The sequence below is a fragment of the Lactuca saligna genome, chromosome 5 (genome assembly GCF_052625555.1).
Source record: "Lactuca saligna cultivar CGN05327 chromosome 5, ASM5262555v1, whole genome shotgun sequence".
Lineage (NCBI taxonomy): Eukaryota > Viridiplantae > Streptophyta > Magnoliopsida > Asterales > Asteraceae > Lactuca > Lactuca saligna.
The window spans coordinates 238,488,712-238,514,115 of NC_136421.1; the positions used below are offsets into that span (position 1 = coordinate 238,488,712).

The 25,404-nt window shown below is 31.9% G+C and overlaps 1 protein-coding gene across 1 annotated transcript in view; it reads left to right on the forward strand.

Annotated features, from left to right (window-relative positions):
- The first annotated feature begins 6,172 nt into the window (after window positions 1-6,172).
- Window positions 6,173-25,404, forward strand: part of LOC145046414 (uncharacterized) — a 39,236-nt gene continuing 20,004 nt past the window's right edge. Inside the window, exons 1-8 of the mRNA XM_078994704.1 lie at window positions 6,173-6,179; window positions 6,893-7,054; window positions 7,144-7,401; window positions 7,498-7,933; window positions 8,042-8,970; window positions 9,088-10,305; window positions 10,432-10,920; window positions 10,971-11,762. Of these exons, the coding sequence (XP_078850830.1) occupies window positions 6,173-6,179; window positions 6,893-7,054; window positions 7,144-7,401; window positions 7,498-7,933; window positions 8,042-8,970; window positions 9,088-10,305; window positions 10,432-10,920; window positions 10,971-11,762 (4,291 nt within the window). The remainder of the gene's footprint in view (window positions 6,180-6,892; window positions 7,055-7,143; window positions 7,402-7,497; window positions 7,934-8,041; window positions 8,971-9,087; window positions 10,306-10,431; window positions 10,921-10,970; window positions 11,763-25,404) is intronic.

Consider the following 25,404-nt stretch of genomic DNA (forward strand, 5'->3'; position numbering starts at 1 on the left):
CATCTTTAACCCCAATCCATACAACCTCATATGCGAAACCAAATTTTGATTTGTATTACCAAATGCGAACATTTTTGGTTTTACACGTGAACTGCATTTGACTCCAATATTGAACAAATCACATTTCACAGTCCTTCTTGACTTCGCATTTTTCTTCACGAATCGTCCCTCAATCAATAACCCAATTAACCCAATTGCGAAATTCGTATGATTCATTTAATAACCAAGGCTTCTTTTACTTCAAAATGACCATATTGCCCCTAATTTGATAAGTATTTCATATATCGCAATTAACAATTAAGACAAATCAATCAATCAATCAATTTGTATAATAAAAATGCGAAATTCTTAGCTTTCTTCCCCAATTCGCATTCTACTGTAAAATTCACAATCTTCATTCACCCTCTTTCTTCGCATGTTCCAATCATTTTTTTTTTAGTTCATTCGCATTTGAGTTGTTTGTCTCACCAAATACGAAATGAATATTAACCATAATCACCTTCGCATCTTTAACCCCAATCCATACAACCTCATATGCGAAACCCAATTTTGATTTGTATTACCACATGCGAACATTTTTGCTTTTACACGTGAACTGCATTTGACTCCAATATTGAACAAATCACATTTCACAGTCCTTCTTGACTTCGCATTTTTCTTCACGAATCGTCCCTCAATCAATAACCCAATTAACCCAATTGCGAATCCAAAATCAAAACTTATCTGTTTTCATATGCGAACCCAACTGATTGGCTTTTCAAAATCAAATTCGCAACTCCAAATCGTTCGATTATTCGCCCCAATTCCAAAATCAAATAACAGATCCTTCGTATGATTCATTTAATAACCAAGGCTTCTTTTACTTCAAAATGACCATATTGCCCCTAATTTGATAAGTATTTCATATATCGCAATTAACAATTAAGACAAATCAATCAATCAATCAGTTTGTATAATAAAAATGTGAAATTCTTAGCTTTCTTCCCCAATTCGCATTCTACTGTAAAATTCACAATCTTCATTCACCCTCTTTCTTCGCATGTTCCAATCATTTTTTTTTAGTTCATTCTCATTTGAGTTGTTTGTCTCACCAAATACGAAATGAATATTAACCATAATCACCTTCGCATCTTTAACCCCAATCCATACAACCTCATATGCGAAACCCAATTTTGATTTGTATTACCACATGCGAACATTTTTGCTTTTACACGTGAACTGCATTTGACTCCAATATTGAACAAATCACATTTCACAGTCCTTCTTGACTTCGCATTTTTCTTCACGAATCGTCCCTCAATCAATAACCCAATTAACCCAATTGCGAATCCAAAATCAAAACTTATCTGTTTTCATATGCGAACCCAACTGATTGGCTTTTCAAAATCAAATTCGCAACTCCAAATCGTTCGATTATTCGCCCCAATTCCAAAATCAAATAACAGATCCTTCGTATGATTCATTTAATAACCAAGGCTTCTTTTACTTCAAAATGACCATATTGCCCCTAATTTGATAAGTATTTCATATATCGCAATTAACAATTAAGACAAGTCAATCAATCAATCAATTTGTATAATAAAAATGCGAAATTCTTAGCTTTCTTCCCCAATTCGCATTCTACTGTAAAATTCACATTCTTCATTCACCCACTTTCTTCGCATGTTCCAGTCATTTTTTTTAGTTCATTCGCATTTGAGTTGTTTGTCTCACCAAATACGAAATGAATATTAACCATAATCACCTTCGCATCTTTAACCCCAATCCATACAACCTCATATGCGAAACCCAATTTTGATTTGTATTACCAAATGCGAACATTTTTGGTTTTACACGTGAACTGCATTTGACTCCAATATTGAACAAATCACATTTCACAGTCCTTCTTGACTTCGCATTTTTCTTCACGAATCGTCTCTCAATCAATAACCCAATTAACCCAATTGCGAATCCAAAATCAAAACTTATCTATTTTCATATGCGAACCCAAGTGATTGGCTTTTCAAAATCAAATTCACAACTCCAAATCGTTCGATTATTCGCCCCAATTCCAAAATCAAATAACAGATCCTTCGTATGATTCATTTAATAACCAAGGCTTCTTTTACTTCAAAATGACCATATTGCCCCTAACTTGATAAGTATTTCGTATATCGCAATTAACAATCAAGACAAATCAATCAATCAATCAATTTGTATAATAAAAATGCGAAATTCTTAGCTTTCTTCCCCAATTCGCATTCTACTGTAAAATTCACATTCTTCATTCACCCTCTTTCTTCGCATGTTCCAGTCATTTTTTTTTAGTTCATTCGCATTTGAGTTGTTTGTCTCACCAAATACGAAATGAATATTAACCATAATCACCTTCGCATCTTTAACCCCAATCCATACAACCTCATATGCGAAGCCCAATTTTGATTTGTATTACCAAATGCGAACATTTTTGCTTTTACACGTGAACTGCATTTGACTCCAATATTGAACAAATCACATTTCACAGTCGTTCTTGACTTCGCATTTTTCTTCACGAATCGTCCCTCAATCAATAACCCAATTAACCCAATTGCGAATCCAAAATCAAAACTTATCTGTTTTCATATGCGAACCCAACTAATTGGCTTTTCAAAATCAAATTCGCAACTCCAAATCGTTCGATTATTCGCCCCAATTCCAAAATCAAATAACAGATCCTTCGTATGATTCATTTAATAACCAAGGCTTCTTTTACTTCAAAATGACCATATTGCCCCTAATCTGATAAGTATTTCATATATCGCAATTAACAATTAAGACAAATCAATCAATCAATCAATTTGTATAATAAAAATGCGAAATTCTTAGCTTTCTTCCCCAATTCGCATTCTACTGTAAAATTCACATTCTTCATTCACCCTCTTTCTTCGCATGTTCCAGTCATTTTTTTTTAGTTCATTCGCATTTGAGTTGTTTGTCTCACCAAATACGAAATGAATATTAACCATAATCACCTTCGCATCTTTAACCCCAATCCATACAACCTCATATGCGAAACCCAATTTTGATTTGTATTACCAAATGCGAACATTTTTGGTTTTACACGTGAACTGCATTTGACTCCAATATTGAACAAATCACATTTCACAGTCCTTCTTGACTTCGCATTTTTCTTCACGAATCGTCCCTCAATCAATAACCCAATTAACCCAATTGCGAATCCAAAATCAAAACTTATCTGTTTTCATATGCGAACCCAACTGATTGGCTTTTCAAAATCAAATTCGCAACTCCAAATCGTTCGATTATTCGCCCCAATTCCAAAATCAAATAACAGATCCTTCGTATGATTCATTTAATAACCAAGGCTTCTTTTACTTCAAAATGACCATATTACCCCTAACTTGATAAGTATTTCATATATCGCAATTAACAATTAAGACAAATCAATCAATCAATCAATTTGTATAATAAAAATGCGAAATTCTTAGCTTTCTTCCCCAATTCGCATTCTACTGTAAAATTCACATTCTTCATTCACCCACTTTCTTCGCATGTTCCAGTCATTTTTTTTTAGTTCATTCGCATTTGAGTTGTTTGTCTCACCACATACGAAATGAATATTAACCATAATCACCTTCGCATCTTTAACCCCAATCCATACAACCTCATATGCGAAACCCAATTTTGATTTGTATTACCACATGCGAACATTTTTGCTTTTACACGTGAACTGCATTTGACTCCAATATTGAACAAATCACATTTCACAGTCCTTCTTGACTTCGCATTTTTCTTCACGAATCGTCCCTCAATCAATAACCCAATTAACCCAATTGCGAATCCAAAATCAAAACTTATCTGTTTTCATATGCGAACCCAACTGATTGGCTTTTCAAAATCAAATTCGCAACTCCAAATCGTTCGATTATTCGCCCCAATTCCAAAATCAAATAACAGATCCTTCGTATGATTCATTTAATAACCAAGGCTTCTTTTACTTCAAAATGACCATATTGCCCCTAATTTGATAAGTATTTCATATATCGCAATTAACAATTAAGACAAATCAATCAATCAATCAATTTGTATAATAAAAATGCGAAATTCTTAGCTTTCTTCCCCAATTCGCATTCTACTGTAAAATTCACAATCTTCATTCACCCTCTTTCTTCGCATGTTCCAATCATTTTTTTTTTAGTTCATTCGCATTTGAGTTGTTTGTCTCACCAAATACGAAATGAATATTAACCATAATCACCTTCGCATCTTTAACCCCAATCCATACAACCTCATATGCGAAACCCAATTTTGATTTGTATTACCACATGCGAACATTTTTGCTTTTACACGTGAACTGCATTTGACTCCAATATTGAACAAATCACATTTCACAGTCCTTCTTGACTTCGCATTTTTCTTCACGAATCGTCCCTCAATCAATAACCCAATTAACCCAATTGCGAATCCAAAATCAAAACTTATCTGTTTTCATATGCGAACCCAACTGATTGGCTTTTCAAAATCAAATTCGCAACTCCAAATCGTTCGATTATTCGCCCCAATTCCAAAATCAAATAACAGATCCTTCGTATGATTCATTTAATAACCAAGGCTTCTTTTACTTCAAAATGACCATATTGCCCCTAATTTGATAAGTATTTCATATATCGCAATTAACAATTAAGACAAATCAATCAATCAATCAATTTGTATAATAAAAATGCGAAATTCTTAGCTTTCTTCCCCAATTCGCATTCTACTGTAAAATTCACAATCTTCATTCACCCTCTTTCTTCGCATGTTCCAATCATTTTTTTTTTAGTTCATTCGCATTTGAGTTGTTTGTCTCACCAAATACGAAATGAATATTAACCATAATCACCTTCGCATCTTTAACCCCAATCCATACAACCTCATATGCGAAACCCAATTTTGATTTGTATTACCACATGCGAACATTTTTGCTTTTACACGTGAACTGCATTTGACTCCAATATTGAACAAATCACATTTCATAGTCCTTCTTGACTTCGCATTTTTCTTCACGAATCGTCCCTCAATCAATAACCCAATTAACCCAATTGCGAATCCAAAATCAAAACTTATCTGTTTTCATATGCGAACCCAACTGATTGGCTTTTCAAAATCAAATTCGCAACTCCAAATCGTTCGATTATTCGCCCCAATTCCAAAATCAAATAACAGATCCTTCGTATGATTCATTTAATAACCAATGCTTCTTTTACTTCAAAATGACCATATTGCCCCTAACTTGATAAGTATTTCATATATCGCAATTAACAATTAAGACAAATCAATCAATCAATCAATTTGTATAATAAAAATGCGAAATTCTTAGCTTTCTTCCCCAATTCGCATTCTACTGTAAAATTCACATTCTTCATTCACCCTCTTTCTTCGCATGTTCTAGTCATTTTTTTTTTAGTTCATTCGCATTTGAGTTGTTTGTCTCACCAAATACGAAATGAATATTAACCATAATCACCTTCGCATCTTTAACCCAATCCATACAACCTCATATACGAAACCCAATTTTGATTTGTATTACCAAATGCGAACATTTTTGCTTTTACACGTGAACTGCATTTGACTCCAATAATGAATATTAACCATAATCACCTTCGCATCTTTATGTTGATTATTTTAAACATGGAACATTTATGTCTATTATTTAGAATAACTATTATTTTTGTCACGATAAATATGTTATTTTTAATAAATAATCAATAACCAATTGTTAACAAAATTTATATCTTTGATTCTCTAAAATTAATTCATACATTTTTGTAATGGTTGCAGCATATTTACTTATCTTCTGTAAATAACCTATATTCAACCAACTATTTCCTAATATTCTATACTCCTTTTTTAGATGAAATTTGAATATTAAACTAATTTTTAGTTGTAATCTTTTAAATTCCAAAAAATCAGGAAGAAAATTATATCTAATAAAGATCCAACAACAATAAAATCATATAATCGTAATCTTTTTCCAATATTCAAGCATATAACTTTACCTCAAAACGTGAAATCCAAAATTTTGAAACACCTCATTCGTCTTCTTAATGTTCAATTGTTTCTGCGATTTTTTTTTTCATTAAGCTTACATCAAACTGCTTCATTAAAGTTGTAATCCTCATTCCAGTTCTACCTGCAAGATTTCCATATACATATGTCAGGTTAGTATTATCAGTTTAGATCACTTTGTTTTCTCTATGAATTTATGGTTGAAATTTACAACAATAATCAATATGCTGGAATAGATGTTTTTCTAATTGTAAAAAAATAATCTTGAATAGATACATAAGATCAATAAGCAATTTATAATCATCACGATTATCGTGTATCACACAATTTTACCTTCATTGATTCCATGGAGATCTAGGGTTTTAACCCCTGATATCATCCGAACCCACGATTGGTTGAGATTGAGGAAACAGTAGATTTAAATCGAATAAACCCTAGGTTGGAAATGAGGATGATGAGTCATGATGCTAACATTTTAATAAACAAATTAATAAAGGTAACTTTTTAAATACATTTACTTTATTATCATTATTTATTTAATTCTAACTAACTTCAATTGTATTATATAAACATATTATGTACATAATTTCACATTTCATTTCCTAACCTATGTCTTCTTATGCAGAAAACAACAGTAACATGTACCACATGCAGGCCAAAGAGAAAAGAAGACAAAGAAAAATATATTTGGAAAATAAAAGATCGAAGAAAATAAAAACAATATCAAACGTTCCAAGTATATCATTACAGCATCTCTTCAAAAAAACCATTAACTATAACCATATTAGTATTTTATATTCCATCTTTTACTGTTATATAGTTGAATACATATATTACAAGTTTTATAAGTTATTTCTATTTGCAGATCAATCAACCAACATTGTTCGTCAAACTCAAAATGTCAATTCATTTACAACACCTGCAAAGCATAACACAACCATACAATACTGTCCTTCCTTTACAGATGTTAGAACTCCATTTTCTAACATTACAAATGTTATAAATCCGTTATCTAACATTACGAATGGTAATTATTTTTGGTTTTTAAAATATACTATTATCCATTATGTAAATATTTATTTGTTTAGTTAACTATTTTATTTTTATTTTATTCAGATAACATTGGTTTCGATAAATATATCACTTCCAAGTTAGCAAAGAAAAGACAGTACCATGTACTTTCAAATGATATGACATCAAAAAATGCATCTACAGTAACAACTTCTTCATCATCAATCAAGTTAAATCCAGGATGTCATAAATTAAAAACGAAGACAAGACATTTATCCCCTATCCCATTGATTGATTTGACAGAAGATGTAGAAAATATACATCAAGTGAACAATGAAAATCGTATAGTTGGTATCTCAAATGGTAATGAAAAAATAAAATCCATTTTACATTTCAGATACTATGTTCTATATAATTATAAAATTCATTGATATTTTATTCAACGCTTTTATTTTACAGAATATTTGGATCATGGTGATCAAGATGTTGTATGTCAAACATGTCGTGCAAAGTTATGGAGAAATGAATCCATTAGAGGTAAAGAAAATGGGAACACGGATTATTCATTATGTTGTGGTTACGGCAAAGTTCAACTTCCAGACTTAAAGAATGCACCCCCTACTTATGAAAGAATGTTTCGAAATATGGATTCAAAAAGCAAACACTTCATGAAAAACATTCGACGTTACAATTCAATGTTTTCTTTCACGTCAATGGGTGGTAAAATTGACTCTTCAATCAATAGAGGAAACGCTCCTTACATTTTCAGATTGGGTGGTCAAAATTATCATAGTATTGGAAGTCTTTTGCCAGCAAAAGGATCGGAACCAAAATTCTCTCAGTTATACATTTATGACACTGACAACGAAATTACAAATAGACAAAGATGTTTTCGGTATTTTCTCAAACTTCTTATTCATAATCTATTATTATTATTATTATTATATATATATATATATTATGTATATATTACTAATATTATGTATAAATTTATTTATTTTAGTGGTGAAAAAGATCAATCAACATCAACTGATAGTGATATTGTTAAAGATATTAAGGTGATGTTGGATTCAAATAATGTCTTGGTTAGATCTTATAGAATGGTAAGAGATACTTTTCAAAAAAATCCAGAAGTTGATATGAAATTACGACTTATCGGGAGAAGGGAGCAAGATGGAAGAACATATAACCTACCGACTGCTTCTGAGGTTGCTGCTTTAATAATTGGTGACATTTCGGATTCAATCGAAAAGAGGGATATCGTCGTTCAAACAAAAAATGGTTGTCTACAACGTATCAGTGAATTGCATCCTTCGTACCTTCCTCTCCAATATCCATTGCTATTTCCATATGGGGATGATGGTTATAGTGTTGACATTCTTCATAGAGGTGTGTCATTTACGACCAACAGCAAGCGTGCGAAATGTACAATGAGAGAATATTTCGCTTATATGATTCAAGACAGAGATCATTCGTTCTCTCTCATACTTAATTCAAGAAGGTTGTTTCAACAATTTCTGGTAGATGCCTATACTATGATGGAAACGGAGAGAATGTACTACATACGTAGGCAACAACATGTTCTTAGATGTGATTCTTATGAAAATTTACGTAACCAAAAAGCTCAAGGAACGACTGATATCTCGAATGTCGGCCAACGTGTCATATTACCTTCATCCTTTACCGGAGGTGCACGCTATATGCTGCAAAACTATTTGGATGCCATGTCACTATGTAAATGGTTTGGATATCCTGATTTCTTCATAACCTTTACGTGTAATCCCAAATGGCCTGAGATTAAAAGGTTTCTTAAGGATACTTCACTTCAACCAGAAGACAGACCTGATATACTATGTAGGTTGTTTAAGATCAAGCTTGATGCATTCATTAAAGACTTAAGGGAGAATCAAATTTTCGGCAAAGTTCAAGCATGTAATTAAAACTATATTTTTAATTTTTTTTATAAAACATTGATCTTATTATTATATTTTAAATATGTTTTGATATCTAATCACATTCTCTTTTATTTTTTGTCAAATTCTTTTACAGATGTTTATACCATTGAATTTCAAAAAAGAGGTTTGCCGCATAGTCATATATGTCTATTCATGCATTCTGAAAACAAGCTACCAATTGTTGAACTTATCGATCCAATAATTTCAGCAGAGATACCAGACAGAATTGAAGATCCTGAATTGTATTCACTTGTAAATGAGTTTATGATTCATGGTCCATGTGGAGCTGAAAATATGAATTTTCCATGCATGGTGGATAAAAACTGCTCTAAAAACTTTCCAAAACAATTCATTAATCATTCGTCTGTTGATCAGAATGGTTTTCCGTTATATAGGCGAAGAAACGATGGTCATTTTGTAGAAAAATCAGGTGTAAGGTTGGATAATAGAAATGTTGTTCCATACAACAAATATCTATTGAAAAGATATCAGACACATATTAATATTGAATGGTGCAATCAGGGATCTTCTATAAAGTATTTGTTTAAATACATAAATAAGGGTCCTGATAGAGCTACAGTTGCTGTTGTACCAACCAACAATGAATGTGAAAATAATGATGCGGTCGATGAAATAGCTGAATATTACGATTGTAGATATTTATCAGCATGTGAAGCATCATGGCGAATTTTTAGATATGATGTTCATTGCAGATATCCTTCTGTTGTTAGACTACCTTTTCATCTTCCTAATCAACAACAGATTGTATATGGCGAAGATGATGATATTGATGATGTTCTTGACAAACCTTCTGTTGCCGCTTCAAAGTTCACAACTTGGATGGAGTGTAATGCAATCGACAGTGAAGCACGAAAACTCACATATGTTGAATTCCCTACAAAGTTTGTTTGGATATTAAATGGTCGGTTTTGGAAGCGAAGGAAAGTAGGAAAAGCCATCGGTAGAATTCATTCAGTTTCACCTAAACTAGGTGAAGCATATTTCTTAAGGATTCTTTTAAATAAAGTAAAAGGACCAACATCATTTGATGAAATTCGCACGGTAAATGGAGAAACACATTCTTCTTTTAGAGATGCCTGTTATGCACTCGGGCTATTAGATGATGACAAGGAATACATTGATGCAATTAAAGAAGCAAGTCATTCTGGATCTGGTTTTTATCTACGCTTTTTATTTGCTACATTGTTGATGTGTAATAGTATGTCTAAACCAGAGATCGTTTGGGAAAATACATGGGAATATTTGGCAGATGGAATTCTATATAGCCAACGACGAAGATTTAAGTCAGCAGGTATTACATTTTTCTTATTTTTTAAAATTAATTTATTTTTATTTTTCAACACCCATTAAATAATTAGTAATGAAATTATTAAATATCAACCACGTATTTTATTAATTATTTAATATTTTCGTGTAGAATTGTCTCTCGGAGTAGATGAACTTAAGAACTTAACTTTGTTCGAAATACAACAAATTTTACTTCGAAACAACTCTACTCTCAAAAACTTCAAAAACATGCCATACCCAGATGTTGAATCCGTTTCTTCTTCAAACAATCGACTTATCACCGAGGAACTAGATTACGACATTCCCGTGATAAAGAATGACTATGATCGTATGTTTCTTGCATTAACAAATGAGCAACGGAACATTTTCCTAAACATCAAGAGTGCTATTCAACAAAATAAAGGAGGTGTCTTCTTTGTTTACGGGTATGGTGGAACGGGTAAAACTTTTTTATGGAAAACAATATCTGCAGCAATTAGATCTGAAGGAAATATTGTATTAAATGTTGCTTCAAGTGGTATTGCTTCCTTATTATTGCCCGGTGGTAGAACAACACACTCTCGATTTATAATTCCATTTGAGCTTACAGAGGATTCTTTTTGTAACATAAATCCAGACGGTGAGTTGGCAAGCTTAATAAGGAAAACCTCTTTGATAATTTGGATGAAGCACCTATGGTCCATAAGCATGCATTTGAAGCTTTAGATCGAACTTTGAAGGATTTATTAAGGTGCGTAAATTCAACCATCTCAAATATTCCATTTGGAGGGAAAGTTATTGTCTTTGAAGGAGATTTTAGACAAATTCTACCTGTTGTGCCGGGTGGCAGTAGACAGAACATTGTAAATGCTTCTTTGAGTTCTTCATATTTATGGGAACATTGCAAAGTCCATAGATTATCAAAAAACATGAGGCTAACTGTTGGAAGGGATCAATCAGATATAGGAAAAATAAGAGATTTTGCAAATTGGTTGTTGGATATAGGAGAAGGAAAACTTGGTGGTCCGAACGACGGTGAAACGATTATCGATATTCCGGATGATATTCTCATTAATGATTCACATGATCCTATAGGTTCCTTAATTGAGTTTGTATATCCTTCAATTTTAGAGTACTATAGCGATATAAATTATTTCCAAGAAAGAGCGATACTTGCTCCAAAAAATGAAGTTGTCCAGGAAATAAACGACCGTTTACTTAAGAAGTTTCTAGGAGATCAAGTTGAATATTTAAGTTCAGACTGCATATGTGAATCCGAATTTCTCCATGATCAATTTGATGCAAATCTATACTCTCCTGATGTATTAAATGGACTCAAAGTATCCGGTTTACCAAATCATAAATTAGTTTTAAAAATTGGTGTTCCAGTAATGTTACTGAGAAATATTGATCAGAAAAACGGCTTATGTAATGGCACAAGACTACAGGTGTTATCATTGGGCAAACGTGTTATTGAGGCACGTATAATAACTGGAACTAATATTGAAAATCGGACTTTTATTCCAAGAATGTCTTTAACTCCATCAGAAAAAAGATTCCCTTCAAATTCACAAGAAGACAGTTTCCTTTGGCTGTATGTTTTGCAATGACTATTAACAAAAGTCAAGGACAATCGTTGTCAAAGGTTGGTCTGTTTCTGAAAGATCCAGTTTTTTCACATGGACAATTGTATGTTGCCTTATCTAGAGTTCAGAGTAGAGAGGGATTAAAATTATTAATTTTAGATAAAGATGGCAAACTCACAAATAAAACTTCCAATGTTGTTTATAAGGAAGTTTTTCGAAATTTGTAGCCAACTTTTTTGTAACGTCGTTTTATTCAATTTTAGGAAATCACACTTAATTCATCATATTACTGTATTTTTTTATAATTACGTATTGTTGTATTTTATGTTAATTTCATTACACACATTGGTATTGTATCATCTGCATATGTCCAATTAGAATGATGAATAAAAAAAAATAGTTTTCAAAAATCTTCATTCCTAATTAAATACTTCCCATTTAGTTAGTAATTTAATAATTACCAATAAAAAAAATTATTTAAATATTCAATATTACAATTTATAAGTTATCAGAATTATTGATATAATATTTTATTAAATAATTAATTTTTAAATTCAATTCAAAAACAGCACCCGTGGGTTCCACGGGTTTTAACCTAGTATACTCAATAGAAAATACAATATTTAGATACTCAAGATATCTTGGTTTTTGTAGGCCACGTTTTATGAAGTGGTTATTCCTCAAGTCATGTTTTGGTATAATTATACACCTTCGTATACATTCAAACATTCAAGTTGTGTTGTTACACTTGAATTTTTGGATCTAGTTTCTGCAACAATTACTCTTTTACTTTTAAAATATTAAATGTTTTCAAAATATAAACTAATGAATTTTAATCCATCTAGGGGTATTTTAGTTGTTATCAGAGCCTTTTTTAAATGAACTAAATGCTTTGTTTAGTAATAACCGTTTATCCATGCCAAACAACAAGTGCAAATAATTTCTTTTAGAAATTATTTTCTAGTGACGATTAGTTCTTTTGCACAAATAATTTTCTTTAGTATAGGTATATAATAGGTGTTTTTTTTATTAAAACTTGTTTGATTCCATAACATACCATATTTCAAAATACATGTTTTGGCAACTAATTTTATAATGACACTTCAATTCTTTATGGTGAAAGGTGATATTAATTTGGATGAAATCTTTACAACGATTAATTTTCTTTGGGAACATGTGATATTCCAAATAATACATGCATGAATCCTTATATACCAATTCCCATTTATAAGTACATTGATATTTTGGGTTAAAAATGAAATTAGATGGTATTAGTTAAAAATAAAATTATTTTAAAATGAAATCATAGTTTTCCAACAATTTTGTAACGTTAAAACTAAACCAAAATCCAAAAGTATAACCGGACCTGCCAAACCAATTAAGTGTGGTTCGAATGTTTTTCCATTTAAAATAAATCACACCAACTTGTATCTTTGCATCTCACTCACAATCAACAAATTTATGCAATATGTTTATAATGAGTTAAGTTGATATAATTTATAAATAATAGTATAAATGAAGCCTTGTAAAATAAATGGGGTAATTTAAAAGTCTTATATAAATAAAAGGGACTGTTGTCATTGTCAAATAGGTATAAAATTACTAAAAAAAATATTAAGTTTTTCCTTACTTTTGTCAATTGAAGAAATCATTTTAAACATTATTTGTATAAACTAATTTCTTACAAGAAAATTAACGGCAGGATTATTAGTCGTTGTTTGTTTAATTAATCATCATTTCTATTCTTTAAACTAAAAAAAAAAATTCTTTTTGACATTCAGGGTGGAGCCAAAAAAAATTTAGGATGTTCCTAACACACACACACACACATATATATATATATATATATATATATATATATATATATATATATATATATATATATATATATATATATATATATATATATATATATATAAACTAAAATTGACTGAGTTGTAACATGAGAAAACTTAAAAGTAACTAAATTAAAATGTATGTTGATTTTGATGACACTATGCAAACAATAAAATGGGCCCCCTCTAAATACAACTTAGGAGTGAGTTGTAACATGCTAAAGCCTAAAAAGTAACTAAAATAAAAATAAAATTTTATAAAAATTAAGGGGCAGAATATATAAATCTGTAAAACTGATTTGTTAAAAAAAGTTAGAAGATAGGTTAAATTGTGAAAATTAGAGTATAAGTAAGTGGTTAAAAGTGTAACTTGGAGTTATGATTTAAATGAAGTGGTAAATTAAATGCATCGGATGTTCAAAAAATTGTTATCAAATAAACTCGAACTTAGGTATTTAGGAGTTTGACGATTGTCTCTGCCAGTAAACTAAATAACATTTATGTTAGCAATTGCGCATATTCATATATATTAAGCAGTAAAAAAAAGTGAGGGTGGGCGTGGGGCCACCCTAGCTCTCATGTGGCTCCACCCATGTTGACATTCATAGTTTGACGAAGTTAACTTACAAGAATTTGTATAATTAATTTTGTAATATGGCTTTTTACAGTCAAATTTAGTCTTCTATACCAAGAAATTCATGACAAAAATAAAAGTACAATATGATTGGAACCATAATACCAAGAATTAGCAGGGAAACCACAGCATGAACAATTTGAACTACAAAAATTCTTTTTTACATGTACAATACCAAGACTTTAACTCAAACCTAGGCTTTAGTTGAAATTCCAAATTCCACACAATGAATTATAAAAATAGCAAAAAATAGCAAGATACTTTACGTATTAATATAACCATATAGTTTCACGACATATGTTTAAGGAAAGTCACTATACTCATGACAAGACACAACTAAATAAAGACCTAACTCTCAAAGTAGTGATGTTCCCCATTTCTTCCAATAACAATGATGTAATGAAAAGGAATGAAATTAAGATCCTATAATCCACTATAAATGAAAATATAATGCTATTTCATGCATTTACCATATTAAAATTGTTAATATGTATGTCAAGAATGGATACTTTAAACATATATATGGTATAAAACTTGACCAAATTTCATTTGTTGATCAAGCCATTAACATTATACATCAAGTGATAAAAATCAGTAGGTACAAATTAAGTGAAACCTTTCCTAGAAAATCACAAATACTTGAGAGACCCTTGACATATCCATTTGGAATTACAAGAAAAAATACACTTTTAATATTTTCTACCACTTCAGGAGTTCGAGAACCATGCTTGATGACAACCTTCAGTCTATAGAATCTAATGGTAGCATCCAACTATACCAATGGTTAAAATATGTTAGTGTCACTATTAATTTCCTGATACTATTTCCCGGACATGCATATAGAAAATCTATAAAATAATGAATCGGCCATCACAAGTTAGCATAAAACAATAAAAGTACAATTATACTTTTCGCATTTAATTCTTTTTCAAACTAAACACAATATATAACAATGTACTTCCATTTATCGGTACTCTTGTTGTTTCACAAAATCGAATATATGAGGTGTGAGTGCATCCTTAATAAATGGAGATCGAAAGAGGAGAGAAAGTTACATACTGATCCAACAATGGTTACAAGGTAAATCAAGGCCGCTATTTATTAATTTACTTTGACTACTTATCTTACCTACAAGAGAAACATCATACCTTAGCAAAACAGAATGCTAAAAAGTAAGGGGTATAGCCTAAAGCTCACAGTTCCTAAACATTGTGTTTTGCAGGCTTAGTTTTCTGGGAAAAAACAATCGGATAGCATTATAAAGGGTATTGAATCATGTGAATGATCATAAAGTATAAAATTTTACCATTTCTTCAAACATCAATAGTAAGTCATTCAGAAGTCATTACTTGTTCCCCAACAACACCTGTAACCGGTATACGACTAACATGAATGAAGCAGAAATTATTTGGCCCTAAAGAAAGAACAAAAGCAGGATCAATTATGAAAACTACACATAAACCTTTGATATGTTATAATAGTAAACTTACCAACTGAGAAAAATAATTTCATTAAAGCCTCTATGAAGGGTATATACTCGATAGTAACTGACAATAGCAAAATAAAAGACAAAAATTCATTTGTTCTTATTTTCACACCACACCAACTTTCCATGTCTACCAAAGTGAGAACAATTTCTACAAACCTATCAAAGCTAATGAAATAACAAAAAAAATCCATTACTATTTAGCATTTAAAGGTAATTAAAATGAAAATGTTTTACAAAAATTTAAACGCAACCATGTTAAAGGGAAGATTTATCATAACCAGATACTCAGTCATAGATAAGATAAAGAATTAAAAAAACACTAAAGATACTTGGTGAAAGATAAGCCTTTGTGGGAAAGAAGTATTGATGTATTACCTATTTCAAGTAGGGATGGTAGCAAGGATTGTCGTGGATGGCCAAGTCTGACGGTGATCCAGTAAAAACGTACAAAATCGAAAACTATTAGAATCATAACATCATCTTTCCACAAAATAAAGAAGTGTTAGAATCAGATACGGAGAAGAAAACCACAAACAAAAAATCACTCCTTAAATTACATCAAGAAAGTAAATCTTACCACATATCCTTTAAGATTTTCATGTAGATTCACTCTGCCAACTAAATCATTTATCTTTTTAAAACCAAAAACCCTAAAATCATTTTTCGTGGACACTGCTTCTTCATTAGAAATCATGGGTTGGAAGCATCGAGCAAGGGTGGATAAGATGCGTTGGTGATGATATATATCCAAGATTTGTGAACAGAAACTGTGAGATATAGGCAAATGCCGAGATAAGAAATGTGTCATGTCAAAACAATAACTGATAGACTTTTTTAACTAATAAGATTGATTTTTATGTTATGTATAAACTTGTTGTATATGATGCAAAAGGATTTGTACCTATTAAAATTCAACATTTTAGGATAAATACTTATTAAAGTATGAAGATATAGACTAAAACCTTAGTGTTCATTTGGGATTGGATATTATGCTTCTCGATTTCAAATCCTAGCATTACTTATACATGTAAATTCAAAGTCATCTGAGTTGACAGTTTGTTTGGACGGGAAAATTAGTGAACATCGATAGTGATGTTGACGGGTGCGATGAGGTAGAGTAGGGTACGGTGGTGAAGAGTGGGCCCTTTTTTATTTAATTATAAATTTATTAGTATAATTTTAAACAATATAAAATACTAATTAAAATATTGTGATAGTTATGTCAAAAAAAGCTAGATAAAAATAAAAAGATAAAACCTTGAAGCCGTTAAGAACGTCTCAAAAAAAAATGTAAAAAAATAAATTTGTATAAAAAACTTAAATTTGGGTAGAATTTATAACAAAATTTTAAATTCGGACAAAATTTATAATAATATTGAAAATTTAAGTTAAAAGTTGTGATAACATATGCTCATGCAGGAAACAAAAATAGATTATCTTTTTAAAATATAAATTTAATTAGTTGGCAACTTTAAAAGATTTTAATAATTAAATATTCAACAAAATATATTTAGTATTAACAAAACGGTAATCATATATGTACATAACTCTAAACAGTGCACTACGGCAAGGGTGCTATTGCACAAAGCATGATGTAACTGTTACGCAAACATTCAAAACAAATTTGTTTAAACGTGACGTCTAAATAAATTGTAAAGACGCACCTTAACGTGTTATGACGTGATTGTTTTCAAGGCACTGGCCTTTTTTTTTTTTTTTTTTTTTTTTTTTTTTTTTTTTTTTTTTTAAATTGAGCTTAAAACAATTACATTTTTGTTAACTTTTTCATATTAAATATTAATATAACATATCTAAAATCTTAATGTATTTATATAATTTTATAACTATGTGATTTATCTTTTTCAATGTACATAAAACTATCACAACTTAAAAAACACAATAATTCATCAACACTCCATAACTTAAGTTTTAATTTTATCGTAAAAACCATCCCCCGTCCAATTTAAAACCTTGTATATGTAAGATGGGATGGGAAAATACACTATTTGAGTGCTTACACAATTCATGTGTCCTCAAAGAAGATTGTAATATATCCCCACTCATATCAAACGCGTGGCAAGTGGGTTTTTCGTGATTATCATCAAAGCAAATTCAATTATTTTCTTTAACTTTTATATCAATTTATTTAAAGTAAGCTGGTATTAAAGTTTTGCTTACTGATCTAAAAGGACTAGTTTATTGGAATTAGATAAAAGTTAGTTCATTTTGAAATATAAATGAAATGAAGTGTACAAGACTTATTAAGTTATGATGTTTTTATAAATAATTAATATATTCAAGGCCGGTTCTACCCTTTGCAAAACTAAGTAAGGGTTTAGGGCTCTCAATTCTAAAGAATCCTCAATTTTAAAGCTTATTCTATTATATATATATATGTATATATACATATTTCTTAGGTTACAAAGATAAGTTGAATCATGTTATGGTGGTAAAAGCATTGATTATAAAACTAAAGGTCTCAAGTTTGAAACTGTTTACTTGATGGGTTTCAATTTTTTTGTTTGCTTAAAGCCTCCAAATTTATTGAGCGCCCCTGAATATATTAATTATAATAATAAAAAAACTAAAAAAAAAAAAAAGAGAACTCCTAAAAATTCTGAATAAATATATTGAATAGATTTAAACAGCTTGATATAAATTTGGCGACTCTTATTGTATTCGATATGTGTTTCGCTTTGTGTTAGTTTTTGGATTTCATTTATATTTAAATCAGTATAAACAAAGCATAATTCAAATCAGTTATTGTTAAGTAAAATGGCAAACTGAGTTGATTGCATGTTGACCACAAAAATGTGTAAAAGTCCATTGGGAAAAACATAAATTTCTTTTAACTACTTATAACCAAATAGTTTATAAGCATTTTAGGTGGGGTGTCATTTCCTAATGATCAAGAATCCATTTATGTATTTGGATACATACGTGTTACATTTACGATGTTATTTCAACAACGAAAGTAGTGCTCAGGAAAATGTCTGATATCTAAATCATAAATCGAAAAGGAAAACACTTTTTCCTTGACATTTTTCTAACATTTGTTCCCCTCTTTTCTCATCCATCCCCCACTAGAAAATAACATTAGTATAGAAATATTCATGATTTCATGATCAAATTATAATTTTCTTTTTATATAAACTATTTACACGAATCGAACCCGTCTATCAGGACTCATTAGAATAACGTTTTAAATGATAATGACTTTAATATAGTAACGAATTATGCTCCGTGTACATGTTTGATCACTTTTTTGATACATAATTTACCATGAAAGTGTAATTTGTTGTTTATTAAATATTATTTTGACCGACAATAGTCGGTCTAGCTGAGTAGCTAGTTTCTGACGACTCACGTATCTCCAACGAGTTTCCTGTCATATTCTCCGGCCAATAACAAAAATTTGTCAACATCAATTTTTTGGCGAGTCTTATCATCTTCACTGTGTTTCAAGATCTAAAAAATGATTAAAAAACAAGAAATAGTGAAACTCAATTCCAAAAACCTAAAAATGAATTCAAAAAAAAAAAAAAAATTGAAAACATGTTCTTCACCTCCATGCTTCAAGATTTGAAACTCTGACCAACATCAATTTTTCGGTGTGTCTTTAGTTATCTTTTCCATATTTCCGATCTTAAAAATGTTTACAAAAACTCTTAAATTCATTCCGAAAATCTAGAAATCGATTACAAAAAAAAAAAAATCATAACAAATGTTCTTAAAACTCCACATTTCCAAAGATGAAATTTGATATCAATACACTGTTATTCATTTCCATGTTAAAAAAAAAAGATTTTGATGTTCGACATTATTTATATTCACGGTTTCATAATTTCTTGTAATATAATATTCATCTATACTACTTTCACTAAAACGCAAACTGTTTTCACTTTGATTTTTATAAAGAATACACGGTGAAATTAATCATCTTACGAAATTCATAGATTCTTCATACAACGTCAGATGTTGATGGCTGTTTTCACTTTGCTTTACATTACTTTGGCTAAAAAGTAATGTATTTTTGTTTTGTATTTTATAACAAATATTGAAGTAATGCGTTATAATGCATAACTTTAAAAAATCATAACTTCTTCATATGAGTTATGTTCTCGACATTCTTTATATCCTTAGGTTTGTATTCATGTCTACTACATCTTTTATATAGATTATTACATTCTTTTATAAAAGTTACTCAATTATTATTTATATACAAATAATAGTTATATTAACACAAATTATGTATGAATAATTTTCATTTATTTATTTATAAGAAAAATTACATTATCAACTAACGTAACTTAAGATTCTTCTACGAAATGCTTAAAGAAAAAAAAAAACAGGCATTATATCGATCATATGTGTCTCCCCTATGAGCCATCGAAGTAGACATAATTTGTATTTAGGGAAAAAAAATAAGAACACTTCAAAGATCTCACTCGAACAGGCACCAAAACTTGATGTTAGCAAGAACATCATGAGATTCCAAACTCCTAGATCATTTTCTTGGTATTCGTTCTTTAATAAATTACAATTTTCTATTCTAATAAAATTTCCTAACTAAACAATTTCAATTTAAAAGAAAAATACATATTACAAAGGAAAATAAATTACATGAAGGTCATAAAGACCAAAAGCTCAATCAAACATACAACACATAGGTCAAGTCGAGACACGATGTATCGAATCCATACAATTCAAAACAAGCCATTATTTTGAACTTGGATTGTAACTTTTAGATTAAACTAATAATCATGAAGTTGAAAAAAAGCCAACATACTATTGTTTCCATGATCTCACATATGAGGGCTTATCCAAACACCAGTGTTACAATTTTGTTATTACTTAATAGTTAAAATTAAATAATTAAAACAACAAGCAAGGTGATATCCTACTTTTGTAAAACCATTAGATTTGCATTGGATAGTAAAATCGGAGTCATGTGCTGAAGTTTGACCAAAAAAAACTCGAAACAGAAAATCGAAAAATGGATTTGTGAAAAGTGAACTCGCGTTACGAACCAGATGCTATCGCCTTGATATCCACAAACATAAGATCATCGCAAACCAGAAGGTGTCACTTAGCGATCCACAAATTAGGGTTTGGGGTAATCTATCACCAGCATTCCCCTATCCAAAAGGTGTCGCGCCGCGAAAACATACCAAATCAAATTTTTGAATCCAAAACCCTAATTTAATTTTGAAATTATCAAGACCTTTTAAAACAATTTAAAACTTTTAGAAACTTGGTCTAATCAGTTTATTAACATGAAAATATGGTAACTACGACAAAAGTGGAAATCAAGTGTCATAAACATGAACAAGTGGTCCTGATACTAGTATTGGGTTATGAGGGATGTAAAAGGCCACAAAGGCGCACAACATGAGAAATAAACAAATTAACCTTATAACCCAAAAACAGATCCATGTTCAGCTAAATTAATTGCAACTTATAGGAACATCTGAGGAATAAAGGAACATACCCTTGCAGTCCTTTGCAATCTTCTTGGATCTTGATGGAGAGTGGATTGCTAATAGTCCAACATAGAACTCATCTTTTGTAGTCGCACCCAAGAAGTACATCCAACAATCTTGACGAAAGCGTTTTCAGGATTTTGAGATAGGTTGAGAGGAGAATGAAATTTCTAGGGTTTGAATCATCTAAAATTTCTTAATAGGGATTCTCTCTTTATAGGGGAGGTAAAAACCCTTATGGAACAATTATTCGGTCATTAAATAATTATCCTTAAGTTTGGTAACTACCCTAAAGATTTGGCTTTCAAATCTTTACACTTAAACCCCTAATTCTACAAGTCTCTAATTAATTAATTAAACCCTTAATTATTAGTGTATTAGATGATGCAAAAAGGACAAGAGTTTATGGGAAATGTTTAAATGATTCAAAGAGTAACATCTATTTCTCGGTTAGTAAGAGTTGATTAATTTGGGGGGTTGTTGGCTTTAGCGTCGTGACTTCATAGAAGTCTCCGTACGCCATTTTCACGTCGTACTTTCTAATGAAGTTTGCGACGTGATATGTATGTTGGGTCAAACACTAGAGGCCTTGGTTTTTGGGCTTATTTAATTGCAAGAACCCCATGGTTTCGTCATTCTATCAACCTCCATCTTAGAGAAACCCTTTGATGCAAACCCTAGCATCATCTTGATACGTTATGTAACATCCCATTTTTCAAAACAAATATTCCATTTTTAAATAAGGTAAAATCATTGTTTCCACAAAACTAAAGTCACCAAAATATATGTATCAAACACAATCATCCACAAAATATCAAAGTATAAAAATGTGTTGAATTATAAAGTTGTAGGTGGATATGTACAATAAAGCATCTGGTGCCCTGCGATCCTCTGAAGTACCTGAAACACAATAATCAACAATTGTAAACACTCAGCTTAGTTATTTCCCCCATAATAACACATACGACAAATATAACTACACATAGTTGTAATGGGTTCGTTTCAACCTCAAGTTCATAATGATTCTGAACCCAGATCGGCTCCATGCCTGCCACATACAAACATACCAACAATAGTCATTGAGACACAAGCATCCTACATACACAAATCAGTAGGCCAACATTAGTGCCTTCGAACCACTAGCATAATGAAAAGCGTCGCCTTATAAGTAGCAGCTAAATGACAACAACTCTCACATGAAGGAAACCGGTTCTATGAATACCCATTCAACAATAAGGAAATACCCACTGAATCTACACTCGAAATCCCCCTAATTAACTAAAAGTTAATGGTCAAAGTCAACTTGATAGGTCTCCACATAGCCATCCATATGCCACGTTGTGGGTACTCCAAGACAATTTTGTCAACCGCAAGTCGATCTCCATGTCGTGGCTACTATTGGCCACGCCGTAGAAAACATCCAATGAGATAGTCACGAAAACGCTAATCATCATGTCATGGCAACTGAAAGCCACGTCGTGGGCACTGGGCACCAATAGCTTAATGGATTAAATAGTTATTCGTCAATCCCAGCAGCCTACATGTTCAGATTTGGACCACCTCATGGTCTTAATTTATAAAGTTTCCAACTTTATCCATTAAGACATATTATTAAGACTGATCTGATAAGATCTTGGGTTCTAAGTTCTTAATGACAATACCAAGGCATGAGTTCACTCAATAAGCCATGCAAGCCAACTTTCCAACCAACCCCAAGGTCCAGAGGCTAAAAACTGCACTCAAGGGTTCTGGAGTTCACTCAAACTCCAAGAACAAGAAGATTTGGGAACATAAGTTTATAAAATGACCTAGAACTAGATCAAGAGAAATAATGAGAAAGATAGAGACTTTATACCTATAATGATACAAAAATGGGATGAGGATGATGGATCTTGGCTGGAACCACACTCTCAAGCAACACTAAGAGCTCATTCTTCCTTCAATATTCACAAAAATGAAGTTCAAGCTCTCAAAACACAAATGAAGGCTTTGGTTTGGATGGGGGTTCATTTCCAGAGGGTGGAGGCTGCCAAATGAGGCAACCCTAGGAGTTAATGTCCTTGAAACATCCCAAAAATACAGTCTAGAATTTTCATTTTTAAATCATGAATAAAACATAAATATCATCACTATGATATAAAATCATAAACCATGTATCTCAAAATCTCATAAAATCTGTCAACATATCACAATCTTATATAAAATATCAGAGTAAACTCCCAGGCTAAGAAAACTATGGTGTGTGCCATGCGATCATTCCGAGCTCTTCCCTTTGCTAGCTGAAGTACCTGAAACTGTAAGCATGAAGCTTAGTGAGCTCCCCAAACTACCACATACCATACACATAACATATCACACATAAAACAACTATGGGACACCACCCAGCTACATCAAGACGAACCCATCATCGGCTTACCCGACATCAGACTCCTGTCTGGCATCAATCTTACCCCGACATCTGACTGCATTGGGCTCACCCCAACATTGGACTCCTATCTGGCATCCAACTGCATCGGGCATTGGGCTCACCCCGGCATCGGGCTTACCCCGACACATACACAAAATAACATACATCATAAACACATAACATAATAACATAATATGCATCGGGTTTGCCCTGACATTGGATCGAAGCCCGAAACATATACCATATAACATACAAACTAGCATACATCAGGCTTGCCCCAGAACACATAATACATAGCATATAAACTAACATACATCTGGCTTGCCCCGACGTCAGACCGAAGCCTGGAACACATAACACATAAGATATAACATGCATGAATCACAAAGACATCACATATACATAACTACTTCTTGGGACCGCCCCGACATCAGACTGAAGTCCGGAACACATAAGCTGTATCGGGCTAACCCCGACATCGGACCGGAGTCCAGCATACTGTAGCTACATAAACGGGTCAGCATTGGTGCCTTAGACCCGTTCCTACTGGAGGAAAACTCACCTCTCAAACTGGATGCTGAAAAATCGGGCGAGGGTATCTCTGTCAGCTGCTCCAACAATTCCCCGATTATTATGACCAAAATAAACACTTGGTCAAAAACTGAGAAACCATTTAAGGGTAAAATGACTATTTTACCCCTTTGATCTAAATTGGACCATGACCAAGGCCCAATCCTTTCTAGTCTTTCCAAACTCACTAAGGCCCATTAAAATCCTCCAATGGCCCAATTTTCTAAATTGAGCCTATTTTCTCAAATGGGCTTTCTACCTAAGCCCAAACTAGTTCTTGGCCCTTAACTGTCTCCTGGTGGCCCATCACAGCCCAAAATCTGCTATGCCCAAAGATTGGCCCGAACTGAGGCCCAATAACGTAAAGTCCAACATCTGAGTGTACGCTGAACGTACTCTTCTCTACGTTGCGTGTATAGCTTGCATGGCTTGTACGCTACACGTACTTGTATGTATGCCTAACGTACTCTCCTGTTAAGCCATTTTCTTCAAACCTCTTAACCCTTTAAGACACTACGTCCAAACTACCTATCTGAGTCCAATAACCCTTCTTAATCCATAAAGTTGATCACTTGGTGGCTTGTTTCCCACTAAATGAGATCAAACTTGTAAAAATAGTATCTATCTTCATGGAAATGGCTAGATCTCTTGCTTGGATGCAAATAGGCCTTACAAATTGCAACTTTACTGCTCAAGGGACTCAAATAGCTTCATGGGTGGCAACCCTAAGTCCAAAAACGGATTTGCACCATAAAAATCCATTCTTGAAACCAAAGAGGGACAATATCCATGAGAGCCTAGATCTATGATGTAGAAGCACCAAGATGAGAACTTTATACCTTCAATAGGCTGGAAATGATGTAAAACCTCTAGATCTACAAGCTCTCCTCAATCTCTTGCTTCTTTTCTAAACACCTTCTTCTTCTTCAAAAACACCAAAATACTCCTCTAATGGCCATCCTAGCTCCAAAATCACTCAAATGAGGGCTAAGGGTCGATTTCTAAACTTTAGAGGGTGGAGGCTGAAGATATTAGTGTTAGGTTATGAGATAAGAAGCTTAAATAGGGTCCAAGACCCTAAAATAGATTTCTGATCTGACTTGCATACGTCGAGCGTAAT